At 43.8% G+C, this 19584-nt stretch overlaps 1 protein-coding gene across 2 annotated transcripts in view; it reads left to right on the top strand.

Annotated features, from left to right (window-relative positions):
* Window positions 1-895: 895 nt before the first annotated feature.
* Window positions 896-19584, top strand: part of LOC147420467 (WW domain-containing protein) — a 69255-nt gene continuing 50566 nt past the window's right edge. The window contains exons 1-5 of one of the 2 annotated variants that reach the window (XM_086504040.1): window positions 896-1055; window positions 1135-2151; window positions 2267-2301; window positions 2483-2543; window positions 2621-2699. In XM_086504040.1, coding sequence (XP_086360166.1) covers window positions 969-1055; window positions 1135-2151; window positions 2267-2301; window positions 2483-2543; window positions 2621-2699 — 1279 coding nt within the window. In that variant the 5' untranslated portion in view covers window positions 896-968. Of the gene's footprint in view, window positions 1056-1131; window positions 2152-2266; window positions 2302-2482; window positions 2544-2620; window positions 2700-19584 lie in introns of both variants that reach the window. The other variant, XM_086504039.1, reaches the window with a different exon arrangement.

The following is a 19584-nucleotide window of genomic DNA, read 5'->3' as shown; positions in this document are numbered from 1 at the left end:
CCTCTGAAGTCTAGCTCTAGTGTCCCAACATTCCTCATCATACCAACTGTTCTGGGGCATGCTCCCCGAACGACGTCTCTGTTCAGGCTGGGTATGTGGGTATGCCTCTGTTGCTGCATCATGTAGTGTTTGTGTCAGTATAGTAGTAAGCTCCTCCAGAGGTCGCCCTGGCTCCTCTGTGCACATGCGTCTGTAGATCCGAGAGAGAGCGCTATGGCGGAGCAAGCCTTCACTTTTGCAACTATTACAACTAGGCTCCACTGTGTGCTTTTTATTCACTTGCGTAGAGATAAAATAATGTAATGGTATAAGTTTAGTGATGAGTGGGTGGACGGCCGTGTTTGGCCCTTAAGCATAGTGTCCTTTTACCCAACAATCGTAAGGAACATGGTCATGCAGTGAAAAGCACTAATAGGGGGTGACTAGGCCATGAAAGCCACACAACAATCAGACTTATTTTTGGATTTTAAAAGCACTGAAAATAGTTTCTCTTTGTGTGCAAGAAAGTGTGACATGTTGCTTCAAAATACTGTTTCAATTACCATCATTGTACAATTTATGAAGATTTGAAGTTCCAAACGAAAAGAATTTTCTTTGTTCCAATGAATGGACATTCATCATGAGTGGTCAAATGGCCATGAAAATGAATGGTTGATGCAAACAAGCTTTTGTAAACCTTAGGCAAGTATATGGTCCGCTCTGGTTGTTCCTCACTTGCTCTCATTGAGTCCCAGGGTATTGATTGACCAATTAATTGTTATACTTGTGAAAGTTCTAGCACCTCAGCCACACCACAGATTAGATTCACTATGAAATGAAAAGTATGTGTGCATATCCCATTTGTCATTTTCTATCATGCAAGAGTGGGTTAGCTTCTTTTAAAACACCCACCTTTCCCTCTTGAGCTTGCAGCCTTGCATCCATACTTGTATGAAAGCTAGTACTGCTCTAATCTGTGTGCTTCTAATATGCAATTACCGCCACCTCCAACTCTTTCATCGGGGAACGCGAATCTCCGGCCCCTGCAATCTTCCACGACTCCGTCTCCAAACCAGGTACGCCAAATAGGCTTGCAAACGCAGAATCATACGTCTGAGTTTTCCTTTAATTTGTTCCCATGCGTTGCAATAGCAGCCTCCCGTCCAAAGCTTTAATGGAAACCCACACGGATCTTTTGCCTTCAAGCAATTCAGTAATGGAGCTTCCCATGTTATGCCTGCACAACAGCCCGTTGGAAGCACCCCCACCACATCAAGACCCCACATGCAGTTTACCGCTGCAGGCAACTTGCCTCCACCAAGCAGTAATCAGCAGCAAGGAGTACCAACCAGCGGTCAAGGTAACAAGTCACATATAGAGCCCAGACAGACGATTATGAATGCACATGTTATGCGCCCCGGGCAGCCCATCAACTTCACACCCCCCTTCTATCCATCCCACCCCAGGCCTGGAGAGGCTTACCTTCAAGTACCAGGCTCCACACCGCAAGGTTGTGGACCTTTAACTGGACGACCACAATCCCCTTTTGGGTGCCCTCCACCACAACCTACACAGCCCTTTGCAGGGTCCCTCCTCCCACCTGGCCTTCCTCCGTACCAAGCCCAAGATCCTTCACCCCCTGGTATACACGTCCAGCCGCCGCAAAGCCTTAATCATTTGCCTTTGAGTTCTCCAGCTGGAAGAGCTCCACAGCAGCAACTAAGCCAACATAGTGTACCCAGTCAACACACCCACACGAATTCTACTTCTGCTGTAGGTCTACTATCCGAGCAACCTCAAAGATGTCAGGATTTGTCAAGACACACTCTTGAAGGGCAAAGCAATCGTCCGATCGAAGAACATGACACTGAGCAAACACATTTGCAGGATCCGTGCTCACAGGATTGCTCTGCTTTGGAACAGAAACCAATCAAAGATGGTAAGCGCAAATCGCGTTGGGATACAGGATTTGAAGAAGAAGCTGTCACTGGTGAGGACTCCTCGAATGTGCTTGCTGAGGGGCCAAATAGCAATATGGAGCAACAAGGAGAAGCAGAGGTACCTAAGCACATTAGTAATGAGCCAGCTCCGTGGGTTCCTATAATGTCTAACCGTTCTAGGGAACAGCAAACAATCGAGGAGGAAGTCCAGCAGGCGGTTTTTCATGAACAGGTATTTTTTAATCTGTGGGGCGTTTGTTATAAAGAAAAATAATATTATGATTTTAGAGATTATGTACCCTTTTGGCATCATTTTGACATGAGATTGCTTCCCTTTGTCTTGGCAGGAAGCAGCGCTACAAAAAGTTATAAGCCAACAAAGGTGAGAGATACAATTCATATGTCGTACTAATCTGGGTTCTATGTCTGAAAAATTGGTTTTTTGAACCCTTCTCACCATGTTTTAGAGATATCAAAGGGCAGTTATATCCATGTAATCTGAGCATTAGTGATGTTTTTGTACATTGTGAAGTTGACTGGTCCCCTTTTTTAATGAATGAAAGAGGGCAGGAGATGGAAGAGCGTGATATCTTGTCAGTGCGACATGATAGCTCCACTCTTAAAGTAAGAGTGAGACATCAGGTCTTATCTTTTATAAGATATCGAGGCTATGAGAATTTGAAAGTGTGTTTGATTTGCAGGAGAAGTTGCTGAAGATGACTTCAAACCATCGTTTGGAGATGGCCAACAAGCGTGGAAAGTTAACTCATCAGGGACAAGGTTAGTTGATTTGATGAAGGTCTCTACAGACATGGAAAGACTAGCATTTTTTTATTGGGGGTGCTGAGAGGCTGGCTATCGCCCTTGTATCTTTGTGATTTTTCAAACAGGCTTGAATAAGAAGTGGCAGCAAACCACGTTCGCATTTTTTCAAGCTTGTAGAAAGGTTGAGTAGGAGTGTCAGCATTAATGTGCAAGTGCTTTGCCATAATGGACGATGTTGTACATGCTAGTTCCCATCAAATGAAAGTGATGAGCCTATTGGACATGGATTTCATTACATGTGAGAGACGAGGAGAGAGAGAGGATTAGAGAAAATAATTGGGGATTCATGGAGTTGTAAATTGTACTATTGGTTTGTGCACCACTAGCGTGATTGGCCCTTGTATTGAGACAAGACCTGGACAGAATTGCAGTTGGGGATGTGGATATTCTGTTGCTGCAGGAGTACAAGTTATTGTTGGCACAATCATGGGTGTACAATTCCATTGGGCCTGTTGGCTTCGAAGTTCCCTATTACATGTTCATGGAAGTCAAGATCTCTTGGAGGGCTACTTGGATATTTCGACAAATCTATGCTTTTTTGCGGTACAAACTTATGGCTGTATTGCCGTGTGTGGATCATTAGAGTGTCGGTGGGGACTTTAACAATGTAGATTGGCAAGCTGACATGTCCTCTCACTAGACAGCCGTTTCCAAAAGTGAGCAGTATGCATGGGATGAATGTTTGTTCACTCTTTTTGCAGTGGATGCCTGACATGTGCCATCCTTTGTCGGTACGCTTGAGGTATTGCTGTTTACTTAAAGCTGTCACCGCCAGCATGAGGTTTTGCTTGAGGGATTGGATTGGTTGTAGGGAGAGGGTCCTCTAAAAAAGGGAGGTTTGTTAACCATTTGACTTGGGAGTGTGCTTTTTGATCATGCGCTGGTCTCTATTGTACTTATTTCTCTCAGCCTTAAATACAAGTATTGCTAGTGTGTGTGTGTCTCTCTTTCTCACAAAAGGGGTTCTAGTCCAAGGTGCTTAAATACAAGACGATGGTTTGCTATGTTGGCCATTTCTACATATAGCTAAATTGGTAATAAAGATAACTAATTTGTGCACATTAGATTTAGTAATTAGATTTGTGGATGCAAAAAAAATCATAAAGTATATTTTAGGGCATGTCGTTAGATAGGTGAATAGAGCATCATGAAATCTCTTGTACCATCGTAGAATGGACATTTCGGATGTATGATCGAAGGGTGACAAGAGCGATGTGAAAGGGAATCTTTGCTAGGCTACCCTATGTTGCATGATCGGATGGAGACTAGAGCATCAAGGAGTTCTTAGCTAGACCATAAGAACTGGTGTTTAAAGAGCATTGCGAACGAAATATTTTGTAAGTTAAAGAAAGGTTACTGCTGTTTGAGGGTTCCCGATATGTCACGCAATTGGTGATTGAAATATCAAGTGGAGGTTAGCACATTGATAGAATATATAATTGGACTCGGGAAAGATTACTTACCACGCCTCTGTGAAAAGATGGACTCCCAAAAGCTGCTGCCTCTGTTCCTAGCGTAAAACGCGGGCTTGTTCGTACGGATTGTCACGTCAGCACTTTTCCGTGAATTCCGGGGACGTCTATACAGTTTTCCACGTCAGCACTTCTACAAATTTGGGGGCTTTGCTTTTCTTTAAGAGGTTTTAGGCACCTCGGCCAACTCTAGTAAGTTGGGAGGGAAAATATTGGCCTTTCGTCCAGAATTTGCAACTTGGAAGCTATGCCATGTTACAAACTTGTGACATAACCCCCTTTTGAAAGAACTGTAATCGCCTTTGTTACATCTGCAAAATAGACAAAGGACAAAAAATAGCTCATTAGACATTGACTCTCAAGTACTGACGTACTAGACTGCACACATCCAGCATTTGCACGAAGGTGACAGTCATTGAACATTCACATCACAATCACATCCTCTATTTAGCAATCACATCTAGACTGCGCTGATCTTTTCACGAATGTCTTGATGTACTAAATCTCATTGCTACAACATTCACATCACTTGTCAAGTGATTAGATAAAATGCTGCAGTCATTTCATCTTTCTGACACGTACTCAAACAATACACACATGAGAGAGCACATGTATCAAATTCAGTTCAGGAATTCCCATTTCAAATGTAGATCCTTTCATAAAGTCATTCGACAAAACACTATCAGCATGTCAGTATCTCTGAAATCTCAAAGAGAAATCATTCACTTTATTCCCATCGAGGTAACCTGTGATAAAGGAGTGGAGTGGCTCCCCTCTTGTGTAGTTTGGACTGCACTGGATCTGTCACAAGACGGGCACCACTTGCCAATAGAAAAGAACAGACTGAACAAACTTTTAGCACTTCAATAACAACTGTTCAATAACAACTGAACTGAGAGAGAGAGAGACGACACGTGACACGGAGTGGCGGAATTCCACCCCAGAGAGTATTGGCCCCAAACCTTGGCGCCCCTTTCGGTATTTCTTTATATTACTGTTGATTCGCAAAGTACAACAACCGGGGAGCACCTTCTCTACAATCTGCGCGTTGAAGAGTGTCAGAGAGGGTCCCCAAGGCTCATATTTAAAGGCTTAAAGCCTAAAAGCATCAAATATGAAAAGCTGACCCCAGAAAATCACTTTCCTAAAATTTCGGGATTTCCCTAAAATTCCACTGCGAATTCCGGAACGTCCGTAGAAGTGCAACATCATTATATTTTGATGTGCAAAGTCTTTTGAGTATGTTCTGCTTTATTTTTAATGTCTTTAGGTCACTTGGGCCCCATCGGACGGGGTCGTGTAAGTTGGTGGGAACTCTTCTTTAAAAATAGGCCACTCGTCAAGACTTTGTAAGTCTGTAAAACTTCTTCTTCTTCTTCTGCTGCTTCTTCGTAGGGTTTTGGCTTCTCGGCCGGGATCTGCAGGTTGGCTCCGTTCTTCAGTGGCTTTGACACGTCAGCAATTTGTTACATCGCCCCTTCTTGAAAGAGAGTAATCGTCCGCGATTACAGCATATCTGCAAAACAACTCAAGTTAGCTGGAATTTTTTTTTTCCGAGGGTTATTCTGAGGGACATTCAGTTTGCTCTTTTTGTTAAGGAGTTAGCTTCTCCTTTCGGCTCTTTTGATCAAGGAGTTAGCTTCTCCTTTTGGCTGTTTTGATCAAGGAGTTAGCTTCTCCTTTCGTCCAGATCGGAACTCTTGATATTCCGGCGTAGTAAAATTAGACATCACTCCCGGACCGTACTGATCTTCCACCGGTGTCTTGATGCACTAAAATTACATACCCAGGCAATCTCATTTAATCAGGAATATTCAGTAATTGGCACATCACAATGCAACACAAATGCTCACATATGCATGTTATAGGACATAGAAACATAAAGTCGCTAATGAACACTTCTCCCGCATAACCTAACAAGGTCCGGGCCGGGAGATATTCAACGACTCCCTCATCACTCCTCCCGCATAAACTAAAAAGGTCCGGGCCGGGAGATATTCAACGACTCTCTCATCACTCCTCCCGCATAAACTAAAAAGGTCCAGGCCGGGAGATATAGAGGCCTTTTACAACCAAACGCCCCCCAGACCGCAGCCTGCGTCGTTTGGAGGTGCTGAGAGTAACCACTGCTCAGACTTCTTAATACTCCTCCCACATAACCATCCAGGTCCGGGCCGGGAGTCACAACAACAATACTCCCCCCGTAAATAACCACAAGGGTTTGGGCCATGAGTAAAAAAAGAGCACTTTTCAATCATTCAATACTCCCCCCGCAAATAACCACAAGGGTCCGGGCCATGAGTATGATTCTCAAACATAATTTCTCACTACTCCACCCGGGAGTAAAATCACCAATCATTGAAACCCGTATTAAAACCAGAGTCAAATAATTCAAATCGGCACCAAGACAGGTTCAAAACAGATACCATCCATTCCAAAACAAATTCCAAACAGGATCACCAAACAAGTTCTCAAACAGATTTCAAACTTTAAAAAGCAATCTCGACAGCAGTCGAGCTCTAAAAGTCGACCGACTTTTCATCCTGAAACTTGCACCAAAAAATTAGGGTTAGGTTCATTCCATAGGGTCGTAGCCAAGCACAACATGGTCCATCAGCTCTTGGACAAACAGTGTTTCTTTGGCGGCGATGGTAGTCCCAAGATAGCAATCGCATTGGACCTCCAAGGTCATTTGATTGTGAAGAGACATCTACTGGGAGATGTCGTGAAATTTCAAGATATAATCTGTTAGGGTTTCTATGGCAAGCATTTTAGGATACCCCACTCTGCCAGAAGTTACACTCCGAAGGAAGATGTCAGAAACCATACAACTTCGGGCAAAATTTTTCTTGAAAGCTTGCCAAGTACGTGGAGTATGCTGCTTGGTAGCTATCAACATCTGCATGGCCCTGCCTTTGAGAAAAATAGTGACGCTTTCAACTGATATTAGAGTCCTAGGGTTTCACAAGGACCTGCGCAGGTGGCTAGACAGCAAGCAAAAGGTGTTTTCTTGTGACAATCTCCACTTCTATCGCGAACCCCCTTGCTTCCGGGGTCACCGGGCATATTTAGAGTGCCAAAGCAGCCCAAAACAAGCTGTTTTTAGGTAATAAACAGGTAAAAAACAGGTTATTACAGCAAAGTACAAGTTCTCTCATGATGTATTAAGTTGTGGGAACACTTGTACTTGGTCTCTACTACCCTAAATCAACCAAATTTGCTGAAAAACAGGTTTTACAGCAAATTACAGATTTACGCAGGTTTATGCAAATGTACATTTGATGTATTTGGATTGGGGAAAGTATTAAATGCATTAAGCAAGTTTTGGATGCAAAATGCCCTTTTCAAGTAATTTTCTACACTTTTATGCTAAAAATTGGGGCTTTTATCCATACATGCTCCCAAAGGCTGTGTTTTTGCATTATGTACACTCTTTGAGGTTAAAAACAACAACATTTGTTGTTTTTGGGCAAAAATTTACTTGCTGAATTTTTTGCACAAAAAATTTCAGAAATTGCTATTCTTGCCTAAACTTGCATAGTTTTGGCTCAAATTGCTTCTGTGACACTTTGAAGCTGTTGTGCACATTGCGGTGAGGTTATATTCTGTTTTTGGTGCATTTTGCCCAAAAATTTCAGCATTTAAGTCCTCTTGTTTGTGCAACTATGGCATCGACTTCCTCTGACGTTAAGAATCTCTTCGAGATCAAGCGGTTTGAGGGAACATGTTTTGATCTTTGGAAGGATAGGATTCAAGGAATCCTCTTTCTTAAAGATTGTGACTGGGCACTTGAAGCAGAGAAGCCAGAAGATATGTTAGATGCAACATGGCTTACATTGAACAAGAAGGCCATTACCTACATTAAAATGGCCGTCTCTGACGAAATCTTGGTAGATATCAAGGGTCTTGTCAATGCGTTTGAGTCGTGGGAGAAATTGAAGGCAACGTATAAGAATACGACCCCAATTAATCAGGTGCATTCGATGCGGAAACTTGTTGGCATGCAATTAGATGAGTCCAAGAGTGCTGCAGAGCATTTGGCATTGTTTACTACAGACACTCTGTCTCAGTATTACAAGACTCAAGTTTGCCCCCTTTTGATGATAAGCTCAAAGCTATCTTCTTGCTGATGACTCTACCTGATTCTTGGGAAACATTGGTGGTCTCATTGTCAATTAATCCCAACTTGCCTGTTGATGGAGTTAGGGGTTCAATATTGAATGAAGAAATCAAGAGGAAAGCAAGTGGAGAAGGAGGTGGCTCAGCCAACATGGTTAGAGGCAGGACAGAGAAGAAGAATGCCTATGCACAAAGAAGTAAGAGTAAGAGTAGAGAAATGGGAAATGCTAGCAAAGGCAAGGGTGATGTGACATGCTATCAATGTGGCAGGAAAGGTCACAAGAAACCCGACTGCAGGTACTATAAGGCAGAATTGGAAAGGAAGAAGAATGGTGGAGACAAAAAGAAAGAGAAGAAGGAGATCAAGACAGATGCATAGGACAATCCAAAGGACAAAGAGAAGTGTTGTTATTGAGGGGCTGTCAGATGTTGAAGACATCTTATGTGCCACTTTGTCAGCTGATGATGCTCATAAGTCTGATGCCTCTCTCAATGTTCATACACAGGATATGCAGATCACCAAGAGTGATCTAATTGATTCTTTATTGACTGTTAATGATGCATTATCCCAGACTTGGATAGTTGATTACGGTGCTTCATTTCATGTGACTCCTATCAAGGAGTGCTTTCTACTTTTGTTGCAGGCAGCCATGGCCATGTTTACCTTGGAAACAATCATGCATAGTCCATTGAGGGTATTGGCACCGTGCATCTTTCTATAGATGGCACAAATGAGCTTGTCTTGCATGATGTTAGATATGTGCCAGGAATCAAGAAGAGTCTGCTTTCTGTTGGTCAGATGGATATGCATGGTTACAGCATTTTGTTTGAGAGAGGCTCATGGAAGATGACAAAAGGCTCAAGTCTGATTGTAAAAGGTACAAAGAAAGGGACACTTTACTGCTTGCATGGAAAGGCCTTGTTGGGCAAATTTATTGCTTTGGTTGAAATTAACTCACATATGGAGTTGTGGCATAAGAGGCTTGGCCATATGAGCCAAAAAGGCCTTACTAAGCTTTGTAATTGAACAACCTTGATGCTAAAGGCACAAAGCTTGATTTTAGTAATGAATTTCAATATGGCAAGCAAGTGAAAAGTTCTTATTACTCCCGTGTCTCGCAAATCTAATGTGTTTGATTTTGTAGATTCTGATGTTTGTAGCATGCCCACTAAATCTATGGGGGGTGCACATTAGTTTGTCTCTTTCGTCGATGATCATTCTAGAAAAATCTGGGTTCATTTGCTCAAATCTAAGGATGAAGCCTTTGCTGCGTTTAAGCAATTTCATGCATTTGTGATTACCCAAATAAGTAAAAAGCTGAAATGCTTGTGTATGGATAATGGGGGTGAGTTCATAAGTGGTGAATTTAGCAAATTTTGTGAAAATTTGGGCATTAAGAGGGAGCTTACTGTTCCGTACAGCCCCTCTTCTAATGGTGTGGCTGAAAGATACAATAGGACTTGATGTGAGAGGGTGAGATGCATGCTGTCCACAACTAATCTCCCTCATGGATTTTGGGGAGAAGCTCTAAAAACTGCAGTGCATATATGTAATCGATTCCCTCACATTTCTTTGAAAGGTGACATCCCTGAAGAGGTTTGGTCTGGTAAACCTGCTTCATATGATCACTTACGCGTCTTTGGTTGCGAAGCGTTTGTGCATGTAAGATCTGAGCTGAGGAGTAAGCTGGATGCTAAGTCCATTAAAGGCCTCTTCATGGGGTACGGTGAAGAAGGTGAAATGGGCCACATAATTTGGTTACCTCAGCTCAAAAAGGTTGTACGCAGCCGGGATGTTGTTTTTAATGAGGCAAGGCTGCTTAAAAACAATTGTGCCTCTAATGGTGACCATAAGAAGGTCAAATTTCAGCATGTACAACCACCTATTAGGCCCAATTTTGACCCTCGGGATGCACCACATATGGCTAAAAATGTTGATGAACCACTGGTGTTTGAGCCAGATGATGTTGGACAGCAAAACGAGGCTCCTGAAGGGCATGTGCAGCCACATAACAATGCTGAAAACAGGGCTGAAAATGATGTACAGCAGCTCTTTGTTGATGATATCATTGTTCCATCTGATGTAGACCCATTTCTAGATAATGTGGATCATTGGGTGAGGCGTTCTACTCGTCCAAGGCGGAATGTGAGTAGATATGATCCCTCTTTGCATTATATTATGTTGACAGATGAAGGGGAGCCTCTCACTTATAAAGAGGCTAAGACATGTGAGTCAAGCAGTAAGTGGGAGCTTGCAATGCAAGAGGAAATGAAATCCTTGTATGTAAATGATACTTGGGATCTTGTGCCATTGTCTAAAGGGAGAAAGGCTCTTCCTAACAAATGGGTATACAAGATTAAGATTGTGGATGAAAAACCCAAGTACAAGGCAAGATTGGTTGCAAAAGATTATGCACAGAAAGAAGGAATTGATTTTTAAGAAATCTTTTCTCCTGTTGTAAAGCTTACAACTTTACGTGTCCTTTTTGCTCTCGTTGCGGTGCTTGATTTGAAATTGAATCAAATGGATGTAAAGACAACGTTTTTGCATGGTGACATTGAAGAGGACATATACATGAAACAACCTGAAGGTTTTGTAGTTCCTACACGTGAGGAACCTGTATGCAAACTGAAAAGGGCTCTGTATTGTTTGAAACAATCATCATGGCAGTGGTATAAGAAGTTTGACACTTTTATGCTCTCTCAAGACTTTAAACGCAGCCATGCAGATCATTGTTTGTATACGAAAAGGGATGAAGATGTAGTCCCATCATACTTGTTCTCTATGTTGATGACATGTTGCTTGCCGAGAAACATAAGACTAGTCTTGATGCTCTGAAACGTAAGCTAAATTCAGCATTTGCTATGAAGGATTTGGGTGATGCAGAGCATATTTTGGGCATGTGTATTAAAAGAGAGAGAAAGCTGAAATTGTTGTTTTTATCTCAAGAAAGTTACATTGCAAAAGTACTTGACAGGCTTAATATGGCTGATGCTAAGCCTCTTGGAGTACCTTAGCAAAGCATATTGCCTAAAGGATGAGGTGGCATTGAAAGAAATGAAGGGAATCCCATATGCATCAGCTTGTGGTTCTCTTATGTATGCTATGGTTGCCACTCGTCCCGGCATTGCTTATGCAGTGGGAGTTGTTAGTCGATACATGTCGAATCTTGGCAAAGCGTATTGGGAAGCTGTCAAATGCGTTTTGAGATATTTGAAAGGTACACAATCAAAGTGTATTTGTTATGGAAAAAGTGACTTGAAGTTGCAAGGATATTGTGATGCAGACATGGCAGGTGACATGGATACCAGGAAATCAACCAATGGATATGTATTTGTTATTGCTACTGGTGCAGTCTCTCGGTGTTCTAGGTTGCAAAAAGTTGTGGCATTGAGTACTACTGAGGCTGAATACATTTCAGCCACAAAAGCTTCAAAGGAGGCCATTTGGTTGGGCAGACTTGCAAAAGAACTTGGCATACCTGCTCATTTACCCGTGTTGGGTTGTTGTCACGAGGACGTGGCAATTGCTAACCTTAGTTGTTGGTTTCTTCCAATGATTTTTGTTTTATTTTTGAGACCCTCTTTTTGAAGTTGCAAATGGTCGGACATTGTATGGCCAATGTGAACGGTAGTTTCACCCCGCAGACGGGAAGTTGGTCGGCACTGGAATTCGTACAGTAAGAGGATGTCTAGGCTCAGAGCAAGATCATACAGGTTCCCCCCGTCGCACTTAGCAAGTTGGTGGATACTAGGAAGTGAACTCAATAAAGGCATAAAGTCCAACAGAAAGTATCCGACAGTTGGGCCACATTGCACTTTTGGATGCGGTCCCAATGAGGATAGATGGTCAAAAGACCAGCGGGAGCCCGACGGAAGCATCTCCTAAAAATTAGGGAACTGCTATTCTGGGCCGTGAAATGTGTTCGCGTCATTACCTTCGGTATGACCAAGGGAACATTTTAGTACTTTGCTGCAAAGTCAACTGATGCACCAGTTGAGAGATTTTTAAGGAGGAAACCCAATGCGGGGAAATTGCATGCATGAGTGCCAAGTGGCACTTCTTGGTCAATTTACCAAGTTTGGGAGAAGAGAACTCGTAACTGACTTTTGAGAGCAGTTTTGGAGGATGTAACTTGGATTTTCAGCCATTTCTCTCCATTTTTGAGCTTCCCATGACTTTGCCTAGGTCCAAGGAGCTCATTTTCAGCATTGGAAGGCATCAGATGCGTGTTTACGGGGCTGTTTTGCTGTGTTTTCAGCGATACGCAGGTTTTGGCAGCCATGGAAATCTTCTCCTTTTTGCATCTATTTGTTCACAGATGCATTACAGGTCAAGGGCAGCAGAGGGGGCGCTCGATTTATGCTGGGAGGATGCTTCATTGAGAACCTGTCACAGGTTAAGAGCTATGGAGTGCTTTCTTTCCCTCATGTACAGTGTGGTGCTAGGAGTGATGCCCTGCACACTACACACTGCTCTCTCTCTCCCCTACGTGCAGTTATGTGATGCCCCACAAGAGGGCTACTCATTTGACTGATGTACAGTTGTGTGGGTTCATGCTTTTGTGCTGAGGCAAGAGCCTCCTTGAGCAGGAACAGGGGTAGCTAACTGCTGCTCCAAAGCAGGCACTGGTGAGGGTCATAACCTCACCGTACAGGTGCAAAATCAGCGCTGTGTATGCGCTGTAAATTCACTGTTTTTCAGCCATACGGACGCCAGGATCATTGGGAATCGTGCCCCACTGGCAGATGACAGTTAGGGGACTGTTTGGGGCTGAAAACAGGGCAAAAACCAGTAAATACAGCGTGCTGAATTTACTGTTTTTGGACAGGAATCAGAGGGTATACGCCAGTGCAAGTGAGTTCCAGCAGGGGAATTGGTTTCGCGCAAGTTTTGGGGCTGTTATGTTGCCGAAATTTGGCCAAATCAAATGGTATCTAGGTGGATACACGTGAAGGATTCCCAGGACCTTACCTTGTAATTTACCCTCCTAAAGAATAAAGAAATACCGAAAGGGGCGCCAATTTTGGGGCCTACAGGTTGTCGGTGTCTGCTCGGAGCATTCTAGCTTCCGAGCCGTGTGTGTGTATTCAAGTGTTAACTCCCCTCGCAGGTTCTCTTTGCAAAGTGCTGTGTGTGTGTGTATATATACAAAGTAAAGAATTTCGAGTGAAAGCCAACGCCTACCGCCCTACGGGCCGGGTTTCAGTTGTGATAGCCAAAGTGTTGTCTATTTAGCCAAAAATGCCACGTTTCATGCGGCATGGTTGGACGCAGAGAAGTGGGCGGGGATTGCACGAGAGACACAAGACAATCCTGAGAGATTTCAGCAGCAGAGAGATGCATCTAGAGCACGTTTGGAGTTTGTTGGAGCATCACATCTTGGGAGTGGAGGCTATGATACACTTTGACATGAGTTTGTAAGTATTATATGTATGCTTTAATTTATTGATAATATATATGTTATTTGAAGATTTATCTAATGAATAAACCATAATTTTGCAGGAAGTTGCCGTGAAGCGTCTTCCGACACGCCAAGAGGACAAGTATGGGTACAAGCATTGACTTCTGGCCCTTTTGACCCAGCTGCAGGAGGAGGGAGAGGACGTCAGTGGGAGGTTGTTGGGTTAAAGGCCTAAATAACCCCGTTTTGTACGTTTTTATACTTTGTCCAGGTTCACATTGAACCTGGACACATTTTTTAAAAGTCACTTATAATAAAAGTGGGAAAACCCAAAACTCACTTATTGAGTTTTTCCCAGAAACGTGAGCTCTCTCTCTCCCTGCTTCGATCCCTAGCGCTTTCTCTCTGCTGCACTCCGCCTCCTGCTTCTTGCCCCAATCTTGCATCCTGCACTACATCGCGACGTGCATCTACGGGTACCCTTAGCTTCGCGCTTTCAAGAGAGAGACGATAGAACTTGGCGGAGTTTCGAGCCTAGACGTATTGGCCCTTGTAAAAGGCCTCTATATCTCATGGCCCCGGACCTTTTTAGGTTATTTGCAGGAGGAGTGATGAGGGAGTCGTTGAACAGCTCATGGCCCGGACCTGGATGGTTATTTGCAGGGGGAGTGTTCATCGGTGACTTTATGTTTATATGTCTTGTAACATGCATATGTGAGCATTTGTGTTGCATTGTGATGTGCCAACCATTGAATATTCCTAATTGCATGAGATTGCCTGGGTATGTCATTTTAATGCATCAAGACACTCGTGGAATATTAGTGCGGTTTGGGTGTGATGGCTAATTTTACTACGCCAAAATATCAAGAGTTCCAATCTGGACGAAAGGAGAAGCCAAGTCCTTAACAAAAAAACAAGCAGATTGTCCCTCGCAATGACCCTCGAAAATTTTTGAGCTAACTTGAGTTGTTTTGTAGATATGTTGTAATCGCGGACGCTATCAAGAAGGGGGGATGTCACTAACTGCTGACGTGGCAAGTCATTGAAGAACGGAGCCAACTTGCAGGTCTCGGCCGAGGGGCCTAAACCCTAAGTGCAGAAGCAGAAGCAACATAAGAAGTTTTACCAACTTGCAAAGTCTTGCCGAGTGGACTATTTTTTAAAGAGAAGTTCTTGCCAACTTATGGGACCCCGTCTGATGGGGCCCAAGTAACCCAAAGACATTAAAATAAAGCAGTTGATGATGTGGCAACAGTACGGACGCTTCGCAAATTGCGCTGACATGCTGATGTGGTAGTTTGTACGGATTTTCACGATTTACACTGTTGATGTGGCAGTTGTACAAATTTCCATAAATCATGCTGGCAGCTTTTGGGCATCTGCTTTTGAGTTTGAAGGCTTTTCATGTAAATTGCTTTAAGAGCCTTTAAATAAGTGCAGAGGGCTCATTCTCTGGAACGCTTCAATGAAAAGGTGCAGAGTGCGACTACCGGCACTGTACTGAGTTCAAGTAATATAAAGAAATACCGAAAGGGGCGCCAAGGTTTGGGGTCAATACTCTCTAGAGTGGAATTCCGCCATTGTGTCACGTGTCGTCTCTCTCTTTCAGTTCAATAGTTATGGAAGTGCTAAAAGTTTGTTTAGTTTGTTCTTTTCTATTGGCACGTGGTGCCTCTCTCTCTCTCTCTCTCTCTCTCTCTCTCTCTCTCTATCTACGAGAATAAGGAAAAATTGACTATCCTTGATTTAGAGTAAGATGGGTCTCCGGTCTAGAGACTAAATGACAATTACCAGGCTGAATGGTAATCTACAAACAACTACCAAAGTAGGTTAAAAGAGTAAGGTTTAAGCATAATGACTAAGCTACAACCCTTTGCACGATTCAATCATCCCCTTTAGTAGCCCTTTGTTATATAGTTAGCTCTATGGGACACAACTTGCGTCTTCCCAATGCTCATCAAGTCCCAAGCTGAGCTATTGTTGTTGCCTATCAATTGGTTCTACTCATCCGCTCGTGCTCGACAATAAAAGCTGAGGCGATAACAATCACAACCAACTAAGCAAGTAACCAACTGCGCTCCAAAATCTATCTAAGCATGTACGACAAAGAGCCGTGCCTTGGTCTCACTGCTCAAATAGTTGTAGAGCAAGCCATGAAATTGGACCATTTTATAGTCAGCTACAAAGGTAACCAATCATCATTTATGCAATTCTTTGTTAAAAATTCGCTAGTGCACTTTGTACTTGTTTACTGCAGTGCTAGATGCTTGATGTCAATCTGCGTATGTCCTCTGATGTTCTATGTTCTATAGCAACGTCCACCAAGCAAGACTGGTTCAAAAATAACCTTCCCTTTTTCATATATACTACTCTATTACGAGGGAGTGGATTTAGGCATGCCACGTGGCTTAAAATGCATTTGGTACCATTTTGCATGGTCCAACTTGAGGAGCCGAGAGGGACTGAAGAGCCTTCGGAGTCGGGTCGGAGGTGAAGAAGCACCACATCTCGGCGCACGAGAGAGAGAGAGAGAGAGAGAGAGAGAGAGAGAGAGAGAGAGAGAGAGAGAGAGAGAGAGAGAGAGAGAGAGAGAGAGAGAGAGAGAGAGAGAGAGAGAGAGAGAGAGAGAATGAAATGAAATGTTATATTTTAACGTCTTCGAAAGGCCAAAATGACCTATGAGACCAAAAAGTTACAATTGGTGAATCTGATATCATGTCTGAGTACAGAAATTACAAAGAACTAGCACTAAAATACTAAGGAAATGAATCGAAAACTGATTAAGAGTTGAGATGAGATATAGGGGAGAGGGGGAGGGTTGGTGGGTTCAAATGAAATCTCTCATCGGTCGTTGTCGACTCTCATCAACCTCCTCCATGGTCAGTACTCTAGTTGGGCGTCTTGCATGTCGAGCTAGAGTGATTTGTATCTTCTGCTGCAGCTTTCGTCGATGGTGGGAGACCCCCCGTGGTTGCGGGCATCTGGATTTGCAAGCTTAACGGCTCGGTCAAGCAACGTACCTCTAGTGTGGGTGGGCTCTGAGATCTGTTGTGATGAATGCTCGTCTAGCTCTCCCCTGGCTGGTGTAAAGAAATCTGTGATTCGTCTATGAGACTATCTCTCCCCTGGTGTCCTCAGCAAGCTCTCCCTAAGTCTGCGCAGCTCTAGCAGGAACAATCCGAGACATCTCTGATCCTCGTATCTCATGACTCTAGAAAATGGTCCGAAACCTTCTCTGAACACGCAGTGGAAGCGGCCGCGTATCTCATAGTACGCCGGGCAATGACATGTGTAGTGCAACTCTGTCTTTGGCTCTAAGTGTCACAAACGGGAGCGCATAACAATATAAAATACATTCGGATAAATAGGATTTATCACTTATTACTGAAGCCAGAGGATATAGAGAGAAATAAATAGAGAGAGAGATAGAGAGTGAGAAGATCGACACAGTACTGGAGACCAGAAGATGGGCTGGTCCCCCCCCCCGTAATAGTATCTTTATTACTGAGGAGAAGTCTATACAAGCACTTGAACCGAACGTATTACCACGTTCGTTCTAGAATAAGACTTGATGGTTCCTTGAAGCCTCAGCTTCCGATTCCTAGGGCAAAACCCTATTCCAAGGAACTTCCGTTCCTTATTCCAATTCCTCGAGAATCAAGGTTCTCGCCTCTAGATCTCACCTTCCAGACTCAGGGCACGGCATGCCTGCAACTCTTTTCCAACTCTCTTTCCAGAGTCCTCTTCCTGCATAACAACTCTGCTTTCCCGGACACGAAGTCCTTACTTGGGAATCCCAACTTCCGGATCACAACTTGAGAGACTACCTCTCTCCGATCGGTGGATCTACTTCCCAAACTCGGGTACGAAACCCTTGGGCTGATCTGGCTCTAGTTCCTCAGAGCGCTTTTCTTTTGCAGAGGCTCATACCTTCCTCTGCTCCTACTCCCTCACTAAGAGGAAGTACACCTGCAAACAAATACTCAGAGTTCATAACATGAAAATCGTTACTTTCAAAGTCTCGACGCTCGAAACACAACTCCGTTCTCGAAAAGCAATTCCCCGGAAGAGATCTCTCCATAGAAAATCCTCTCTCCCAATCCTACACACAAAAGAGGTGTGTTCTGGGGTTCCTTCTCTTCCAATCCTACACACAAAAGAGGTGTGTCCCCGTCTACGACGTTTATTGGCTGAAAACAGAGAAAAACAGCAACTTGTCGCGATGGAAACACGCTTCGTAGGCACTTCTTCGCGAGGCAACTCGCGCATTGGGTCTTGGCGACATCTGGTACACTTGGGGCAGCCATGGGCATCATCGGCAACGTCTTCTTTACGGCTGAAATCTGCAGCAGTCTCTCCTCCTTGCAAAGATTGGTCCTCCCCTCTGAGTGAGGGCATGTGATGCTTTTATAGCTCCTAGCCACACGCACGAATAGCTGCTCGCGTAGAGATCGCAGCCGTTTTTTTTTTTTTTTTTTCATTAGAAGACACTAGAAGACTTCTATGCTTGATATATGTGTAGTAGCCAGGTTGGTGGGATTGTTTAATCGTCCAACGCTACATTTCCGGAAGCATGTATATCTTAGATTCCCATCATAGAATATATGTGATATCAGGAGATACTGCATGTATTATTGGCATGCAAGCGAGGTCGCTTGCAGTATTTCAAGGGTGGGGTGTGTCACCAGGAGGTGTATTTTTCCTGTTGCCTTCCGTAAATAAGTACTAGATATTTTTATTTATTTTATTTTTAGTTGTTTTCCTCGGAACCCTTGAAAAGGTGCAAGTGGACATTGCATGGCCAGTGTGAAACGGCTGTGGCCGAATAGGTTTCTCACAGCGGGAGTCTGGGTCGGTTAGTGTGGGACTGGTCGGACCAGTTAGCACTGAATTTTGATGAGTATGGAAGCCTGTGTGCGCCAAATGAAATCTGGGCCACTCGGAAAGTCACTTACAACTTTATAAGTCAGTGGGAACTAGAGAATTAACTCAAAAGGGGCAAACTGGACACATGGCGGCTCCAGGCAGTTTTGCCACTTCCAGCATGAAGAGGGGGCGCCCAATTTGAGAGAGGAGGCTGATTTTTGAACATAAGTGAGCTACAGTGTGTGTGTGAGTAGTGGGTGCAGGACTACAGCTTTAATGGAAAGCTTGCCTTCTCCTCTGTCTCATGTAGCGCGATGATTTGCTCTCGTGCATCTCTCTCCCCCCTTTGGCACATATGGTAATGCCCCACTAGTTGGGCTACTCAGTTGAACATGTACAGTTCTGGTGGTTTATGCGCGTTTGCCAAGGCAAGAGCCTTCTGAACAGGAACCGGATTAGCTAATTGCTAATCCCCCACAGGTACGCACAGTTCCATCGCGAGAAATTGCGAGTTCGGAGAGTTTTCTCGTGTGAAAACTCGTCCAATTCAGAGGGGAACTGTCCCATTGCGTGCGGGAGCCCTTGGGACACGCGTAGGCGTGTTCGCCCCACTAAAAACGATCCGAAACAGCGAATTACAGCCTGCTGTGTTTTTCTGCAGGTTTAGGGTTTCGCACCTAAACTGCAAGGGAACACTGGGGGAACCTTGTGAGAGCCTTGGGATGCGTGTACAGGCTTTTGGGCACCCGGCAGTGAAAAACAGGGAATTACAGCCCGCTGAATTTCTGTGACAGCTCACCAGAAAGCTTCCTGTTGCTAATTGGACTATTTTCTTATTTTTAATGATTAATCTCTTTTTTAGGATATTTTATTGTGTGCACTAAGAACTGTTAAGAGATTGTAGCTACAGGAATTGCCATCGAGAACGGACAACTCTGATGTGTCATTTGATGGGTGACGGTAAACATCGCGAAGGAG

Source organism: Adiantum capillus-veneris, chromosome 28, assembly GCF_014529385.1.
Source record: "Adiantum capillus-veneris isolate H3 chromosome 28, ASM1452938v2, whole genome shotgun sequence".
Classification (NCBI taxonomy): Eukaryota; Viridiplantae; Streptophyta; class Polypodiopsida; order Polypodiales; family Pteridaceae; genus Adiantum; species Adiantum capillus-veneris.
Note: the sequence above shows the minus strand (reverse complement) of the source record. Positions and strands in the feature narration are given on the sequence as shown.